At 31.5% G+C, this 8717-nt stretch overlaps 1 protein-coding gene across 2 annotated transcripts; it reads left to right on the top strand.

Annotated features, from left to right (window-relative positions):
• Positions 1 to 381: 381 nt before the first annotated feature.
• LOC143048038 (schlafen-like protein 1) lies at positions 382 to 8717 on the top strand. Of its 2 annotated transcripts, none has more exons than XM_076221473.1 (4): positions 382 to 925; positions 4002 to 4157; positions 5225 to 5370; positions 8330 to 8717. In XM_076221473.1, the coding sequence occupies exons 1-4, from the start codon at positions 454 to 456 to the stop codon at positions 8645 to 8647; spliced, it is 1092 nt and encodes a 363-aa protein (XP_076077588.1). In that variant the 5' UTR covers positions 382 to 453; the 3' UTR covers positions 8648 to 8717. The 2 variants fall into 2 exon arrangements, with proteins under 2 accessions (XP_076077588.1, XP_076077596.1); XM_076221481.1 differs by having other exon boundaries at positions 7078 to 8717.

The following is an 8717-nucleotide window of genomic DNA, read 5'->3' as shown; positions in this document are numbered from 1 at the left end:
TTTTCTGCATTCATGTATTCATAGGCAGTTTAACGATTTTAAATACATATAAAATCTGTGTTACTTTGACATCATGTTTGAGGTCGTCTTGTTTTCCTTTCATGAAAATATATAAATATAGTCCTTGCCCATTTAAAAAACCGTATTACAGTGTGTCAACAATGCGTCTATATATATGCATTGCCTAATTAAGACCATCTAAATAACAATTTTTCGCATGAAATTAACGACAAATTTCAGTACAGTTTAAAAAAATTAGATGTTGTAATATTTCATTTCAATTGAAATTTCGAAACAATATCAAAAAATAAAACAACAAACCGGGTATTTTACTTCCTTGAATGATAACCATTTTTAGAAAATAGATATCCATTGAGTGTTACATAGCAACTGCAAATACATTAATTATCGACACATTTCTTATGATAAATGCATTTTACATTTCACTAGAATATGTCGACAGAATTTGTCATCGAAGTTAACAATTTAAAATGGGAAAACGATACAATTCTTAAACAAGCAATCCAGGATGTATTAAAGAAATTTAATGTAGACATATCAGTGGATAACTTGGATATAGAAGATTGTGGAGATACAAAGTCCGCGATTATATATTTACAATCATTCCATGAAGTACAGGAAATCAGCAACAGTATAAATAATAGTGGATTCAAATTCACACAAATAGCCGCATCTTACAAAAAGATATTTGCTAAAAGGATACAAAGTAAAAGACCTGAAACTATATATCTATATGAAGAATATCTTGGCGACGAAACTAGACAAAAAGAATTTAAAGAAGGAGGTGGCAATATCGAGGAAAACTTTTTGAGAACTGGACAGAAAAGGTGTCTTGCAAATTATGCATGTGGTATTGTGAACAACAGAGAAAAGGGAACGGTATATGTTGGTGTTAACGATAAAGGTAATAAGAAACTTGTAACATGCTTTATTCAGAGCTACTGTAATATGTGTAAATTCAGAAATGTTTACTATACTTTTTGTGCTGACATGAATTATCATTGATATTGTTAGATTTATAAATTAACTGTTTAATTTTTTTAAATACTAAGGCTTTTCTACCTCAGGCATAAATTAACTTTTAGGAATTTTGGATCTCAATGCTCTTCAACTTCGTACTATATTTGGTTTTTGTTTAAAACTTTTTTGGATCCTACCGTCACTGATGAGTCTTTTGTAGACAAAACGCGCGTCTGGCGTATATATAAAATTTAGTCCTGGTATCTGTGATGAGTTTATTAATATGAACTTTAGTTAAGATGGATACAAGAAGGGTTGGGATATTCACCAATCAGGGTTTTGTAACATGTTGTCTCCAACTATTGACAGTCGTTCCGAGTATAGAAAAGTAGTGTATATATCAATAAGATACGACCTAGGGATAAACGAAATTAACGATAAGTGAAATTAACAGATATTGAAAAACGCACATTTGGGTATACATATTTCCATTTGTATCCAGCTGATAAGTTAGCCTTTTCACTGATTTTTAAAGTTTGGTCTAATGTTGTACTGTTACACCATTGTCATAGGTTATGGGATGTTTTGCGCCTTCAAACGAGTATTACCTGTCATATTCTGTATATGCCTGTCCCAAGTCAGGAGCTTTTAATTGTTGTTGTCCTTTGTTGGTTGCTGTGCAGCATATTTATTATGCACATAAATAAGGCTGTTAGTTTTCGCATTTGAATTGTTTTACATTTGTCATTTCTAGACCTTTTATTGATAAATATGCCATATGGGCTTTGCTCATTGTTGAAAGCCATACGTTGACCTATAGCTGTTAATGTTTTTTGTCATTTAGTCATTTGTGGAGAGTTGTCTCATTGGCAATCATTCTACATCTTCTTATTTCTTTATTAATATTTATACCCGTATTATAGACAACAGAACAAGTCATACGTAAACAACACAAAATTACACCTAATTTGAGAACACTGGATATTTCTGAAACCGAGCTTAAAATATTGACCTGGTGATATGAACAATCTTGTCGTCCCAAACATTCGCATTGTTCCGTGCCTATGAGACTATATTATATATCAAGATTAGCTTTTAATAACTGGGGATAAGGAAACTATCCTGAGCAAACATAAAACCTATAATCCTCAAAATTATCTTAATTTTAATGAAATTACCACTGCTCCTTATCATATTGTTAAACATGTAGTAAATGATAAATAAATAATCCTATGTTAGCACATACGTACAACTTTTCGTCCAATCAAATTGCTTAAATTTGTCTTCTTACTTTCATAATACATACTTTTCCCGTGTAATAAGTTACTACTCATGAATCACCACAAGGGTAAAATTTCATTGTATCGTTATCAAGATATTGGAATAAAAATTCCTACTGGCTATTTTGAAAAAAAAATGTGTTCCAAATTCAACTAAATAGTTTTTAAATAGTTTTCAAATTAATTTTTAAACATCCCACTATTAATCTTTGGATCTAAAAATGTTTTTGACAATTAAAAGTTTCTTTCATTTAAGGGGTCATCCATAATTGTCAATCATTTTCCAAAGTGTACAAAACATACACTTGGGGGAGGGGGTAGAAAAAAAAACATTTAAACTGTACACTTTTTAAAATTTTATTTCCGGCAAATAAGCCAGATATGTGTCAGTTTATTTTCAATAGAAAATTTCTTTATTAAACTTTACTGCAATACACAGGATGTTCTTTATATATTAAGAATGATTGATTCTTTTCTTGAAATCTGAAAATGGTTGATGTACACTTTTGAGGGTGGGTGGGGGTTCTGAAAAAGTGTATGTTTTGTACACTTTGGAAAATGGTTAAATTATGGATCTCCCCTAAATAAAGAGTTACACATATAGTTCTTTATAACTTGATTAGAGTACAATGACATCTAAAATTGTAACCATTTATCTTCCATGTAATTACTTTGTACCCAAAAAAAGAGTGAACCATGAAACCTAGTGAAGGGAAATTATTGCAATTTGTTCCATTGATGCTATTTCGTCATGAATTGATTGATAATTGGTTGCTTAATGTCCAGTGACAGATATTTCATGCACATAAACTATCCACTAGACTACCTATGGGTACTTACCAGGGGCAGAGGGGTCCAACTGTATGTTCTTATTCAAAACATTGATCATCCATCCAAAAAAAAAAGAGTTTTCCACCACCCTCTTTTTGGAGCTGCCACTGCAAACTAACTATATGTTTTAAAATTTATAATGTATAGTTAAACACAGCTTTATACAAATATACCAATAAACATACTTACACCAGAAACTACAATCTTTTCATTCTGGAGTCAATATCTTACAATGATAATAGTGAGTAGATTTAGAAAACTACGTAAATGAGCTACACCTAGTCAGCCAAAACATATCAATAGACTAATTACAGGATTACTCAAGATCTAAATATGTGCTAAACTGGATAGTGTATTAAAGGTATATACTATGAAAATAGGAGCTTTGGGCAAGACCCTCGCTCTAATTTTTCAGACTTACTACTTCAGTAAATTCGCTAAAAGTCGATTGCGATGTGTTCAGACTTTGAGCAGACTGTTCAGTAGTTTTTAATTACATGTACTAGTCAACACCATACTTAATTGTCTTCCAAGCTACTGAACAATACTAAATTAATCGCAAACCCTTGTCTGATATTACTGAATTTACTGCAGTTACGGCAGTGGATAAGTCTAAAATTTTAATGAAAGACTGAACTGGACTGATTTATTTATTGTCTAGAATATCGAGCGATTTTAAGATAAAAATAACCGTTTAAGACTAAAATTGATAGACAAGTTTGATGCTGCTAATGTAATGATCTTGCATCACCCGATTTTGTAATTTCAATCTTGCAGTATACTTCTTTGTGTCTTTGTCTTCAGATTAGATTTTATGTTTAGTGCAAGGAGAAAACAGTTTCAGAATATATAAATTTTACACACAAAGACATATTCATTAAGTATGTGAAATGTTTCTTTCTAATTCAGGACGAGTTGTAGGACTGCGTTGCAATCATGAGAAAAGAGATCGTCTAAGAAGACGAATTGCGCAGATAATGAAGTGTGATTTGAATCCTCCTCTCAGTACAATTCATTACAGTGTAAAGTTTGTACCAGTGCGCAGAGCAGATGGATATGATCTAGGTAAAAAGTATCTATCAGTTATTTTTATTGCTTTTATTGAATATTTTTCATGAAAATATATTTCTTAATAACAGAACCGATAAAATCCGTCACTAGAGCACACTGTCCTTTGAACTCGTAAGGTCTCTAAATGCATCTCGTTTAGTAATTTCAATGCTCTCTTATCCATCCTCGGATTTCAAATGTTTCGCTTTGAGCGTTCCTAATGGATGTAAATCCAGAAGAGTGCTTCGGACGCATTGAAATTATTTAACGTGCTGTTTTCAATTTTTTACATCACTGGTCGATACCTCTGCTTGTGGACTATCAGTCCCCGAGGGTATCATCAGCTAAGAAGTCAGTACTTCGGTACTGACATGATTTTAACAAATTTTTCTAAAATTGTCCGTTTATAAATTTTGAAATTATTAAGCAACTAAGGTTTCAACTCCATCAGGCAAAGTTGACTTTAGATGAATTTGGCTATTTTTTTTAGGTATGTTTGTCATATAGCTCTTTAACGGTGTCGGTACTTATACATCCTCGGATTTCAAATGTTTGGCTTTGAGCGTTCCTGATGAAGATAAATCCAGAAAAGCGCTACGGACGCATTGAAATTATTAAACGTGTTGTTTTCAATCTTTTATTCAACTTTAACAACAACATAATCCCCCGTAAACGCAACTATAGTACAAAGATAGAAATTTAGAGCAAAATGTTTTGAATATACGAAGAATGATAATATTAAAATTTAATGCATAAATCATAATTCATTGACTCTCTGTCCCTTCTCCCCCAAAAAAGGAAAATATAGCACAGATAGACATCATAAAATACAAAATCTCAAAGTCTATAACTTAAGCTGAAGTTCAATACAGACTTTAACCAAAAAAAGAGAATGAATAGAAGTTATGTTATATAAAGACCACCAAACACAGACAATTGGAAATTCCTTGAAAGCCACCAGGATACCAAACGATCTTCATTTTGCACTGGAAAAAGTTATAACAGAATGCATACATTTCACCGTTTGACAACCTAACATTACAGATCTACATTTTCTAACATTAAATGCACTTCTTTTACAGATGATATTTTTGTCTTAGAGATCACATTTTACACCGTGGATAAATTCAATCGACTATACACAGCAAACGGAGACGTATATCAAAAAAGTGATGCCTGCCTATTTGGTCCTCTTAGACCAGCAGAGATACGAGAATGGGAAACTCAGGTTATATATTTCAAATTTATTTTAAATGTAATGACATAAAAAACAAAAAAAAAAGTTCACAAAGGAGATTTATATGTAAGTAAATGTTACTATTGTAAGTACACTTCGCATTCATGAATTCCATTGTCAGTCAAATATGATAAACACATTTTGTTTGGTACCCAGTAATATTCAGTATCAATACGAAACGTTATTTTTGATTATTTTTTATTCTCCTAACAAGGCACTCACTTTTGTGTTCTAAGAGGTGAATCATTCATATTATTCAATTCTTGTCTTTGATGGAAAGGGGAGGGTGGGTGCGGTTAACAAATTCACGAGAGCTGTTCGAGTGCATACAATCAAGTCCTGTTAAAACATTGTTAAAACATTTGAATTTTCTTCTCTTGACAAAAGACACGTATACCTAATTCCAAACCAAAAGAAAAATCGAAAGAGTATGTCTTGCTTTGTTTCAATTAAAAAAAACTGCCAAATGTAGATACAATTATCTTATATTGAGAGAGGTAAATCAAATTTTGTAAAAACATCATAACAAAACCTTATCTAAGACTGACATTATCAAGATGCTTGATATTTTGATTTACAAAATAAAAATGGCGCTAGCACTAGGCTTTATCTCCGCTATATAGATGATGTTCTCTCAGTAAATTATTCAATTTTGACTATGTTGAACTCTTCTATCCCATCGATCTTGAACCTAAGGCTACAACCTATACAGTTAGGTGTGTATCATATCGTCACTTACATCCAGAAATTGACAATAGGGGTCGTTGAGAACAAAATTTTACGAAAAAAGATGATTTATTTCACCAATTTGAGTACTTATCATTTCCATATAGCAACATACCAGCAGCGACTGCATACGGAGTACATATCTCCTAGTTGACACTATATTTCAGAGGTTGCATTTCTTATCATGACTTTAGCAACATAGTGTTACTTATCACACGGAAGCTACTGAACAACGAGTTTTTAGGGGTGAAGGTGAAATATTACTACCTTCAAAAATGATACAAACGCTATCGCAAGTTGGTTGGCCGATATCAAATATGTTTCGGAAATGACGACGGATATATTTCAAATGTCAAAACGACAATCCCATTCACTTTTCTTCGAGTTAGAACTATCAACGATTTGTACTAACATGAACCACGTGACTGGTTTCACATGTTTGGCAGGATTCGCTTCCCTTCGGAGCATTTGATATCGCCATAGTTCTTTTTAAAGGAGTCCGTGTTTCATAACCTAATTTGATGTTGTGTTTTGTCTACTTTTGTTTTGTCTAAAGTCGTTTTCGTTTTTGTCCCAGAATTTCAGTTTGTTTTTTAGTTTGAATGTCCTTTTGGTATTTATCGCCTTTCTGTTATTGAACTTGTAAGTGCCACTGTATGTCACCGCTTTGAACTCGTATGTAATGTAAAGAGCAAATACTGGTCGCCTTAGAGTCAGAATGTTATTTTCCAGTCGTATGAAATGTTTTCCATGGGATTGTTACCATGTTAACTGGCAAGTTAAAATTTTAGATTAGAGATTCGATCTAGTAAAAAGTAGAAGTTTAGTTTATATAACTTTCTCGACCTCAACATGAATTTAATTTGCCACTTGATGTTTTACAACTATCCGCATATAATATCAACATAGATTAAATAAACATTTTTATTGTTTTGTTTTAAATTTGACAATTATTATGATTATTATTTCTAGAAGTAGCAGTATACAAATAATACATAGATCAGAAAACATTGTCAACTGCAGCGAAGCCAAGGTTGACAATGCTTATTCGAGTGGTATCAATATGCTCTATCACCCTCTCAGTTATGTGTTATTTAATTTATTATACTGAATAGACTATCATTACTGTCTTACAGATTTATTTTATATTAAAAGTAATTATATGACGTCACGGGTACTAGAAAAAAAAAATAGGTACCAGGATTATAATTTAATACTCCAGGCGCGCGTTTCGTCTACATAAGACTCATCAGTGACGCTCAGATCAAAACAGTTAAAAAGCCGAACAAATACAAAGTTGAAGAGCATTGACGACCCGAAATTCAAAAAAGTTGAGCCGAATACGGTTACGGTAATCTATTCCTGGGGTAAGAAAATCCTTAGTTTTTCGAAATATTCAAAGTTTTGTAAACAGGAAATTTATAAAAATGACCATATAATTGATATTCAAAAGTGAGGCAAGATGTTTTAATTTTATCATTTTGACATTCAAATAATTAAATCTGAGCTAAAACGTAGAACTTAATAAAAAAATTGTAAAAAACTGGATCGATAAATAATAATTTTGTGGTGGTTATGTTTGTGTGAATCTGTACGCGAGCTTATACAAAAAGCGCACTAGCTGCTTTTCAGTACAAAAGTCAAACTAATTTGATAATTGGTGTTATCCTAAAATCACACACAGATTTAACACGGTAAAAATTATTAGCGTACATTTTATTTTGAGAATTTGTAACATCAGATGGATCCTTATACATACGAGATGCTTTTATTTTTTCAGGCATACACTGTTTATGATTATATATATATATTTAACTTAAGATTAAAAAACAAATATTTAAGTCATACGTGTCATGTATATGCTACGTTCCTTCGTCAAACAAAAAACTCATCCCTATCAAACAGAAAGGGCTCTATCGTGTGTTCTCATTTTCTTCTTTATCCTCATCAAAGCTTTTAATTAAAGTATATTTCTTTAATGAATTGATGAAGCACTAAAAATATATAATTTGGATGTGAAAAATGAAACTGTGTTGTACGAAATGATAATTTCAAATTTTACTGTTAAAACTGAAAGTGAATGCATATTGATCTGTCATACGAAAGTGAATACATACGGATTTTGTAATATATTCTGATTAACCTGATATCGACCACTTATATGCGAAAAATAGGTTACATTTTATGGCTGTGACTATATAATTCTCCTTTAAATATTTTGTAGGTTCAACATAAACTAATGAAAGAAGCAAAAAATATTGAACTTCTCGAAAAAATTGAAAAATATGAAATAGATAAAGCTGAAAACGAACGAGTGATAGATATGTTCAAGCAAATGACTGAAGAAGAAAAGATACGCAAAGAAGAAAAAGAACTGTCATTCAAACGAAAAAAGGGAGAATTGGAGACAGAAGTTTCTAGATTAAATCAAATGCATGCGGATATAAAGAAAGAAAATTATCAATTACAACGTGAGAAATCAACACTTGTAAAAGAAAATAAGACATTAATACATAAATCAAAAGTATGTGTAATTTTGTGATAAACGGATGAAAATTCTTAATGTTACTTCATTTAATGATCTTCAAAAATAAAACCCTAGGACGGATTGA

Source organism: Mytilus galloprovincialis, chromosome 1 (genome assembly GCF_965363235.1).
Source record: "Mytilus galloprovincialis chromosome 1, xbMytGall1.hap1.1, whole genome shotgun sequence".
NCBI lineage: Eukaryota > Metazoa > Mollusca > Bivalvia > Mytilida > Mytilidae > Mytilus > Mytilus galloprovincialis.
This window is presented reverse-complemented; position numbering and strand designations above follow the sequence as displayed.

Excerpts from the sequence above, each read along its gene's own strand:
- LOC143048038 (XM_076221473.1), top strand. The coding sequence starts at position 454 with ATGTCGACAGAATTTGTCATCGAAGTTAACAATTTAAAATGGGAAAAC. Across the intron at positions 926-4,001 it reads TGTTGGTGTTAACGATAAAG|GACGAGTTGTAGGACTGCGT; the intron begins GTAATAAGAAAC and ends TTTCTAATTCAG. Across the intron at positions 5,371-8,329 it reads TACGAGAATGGGAAACTCAG|GTTCAACATAAACTAATGAA; the intron begins GTTATATATTTC and ends AATATTTTGTAG.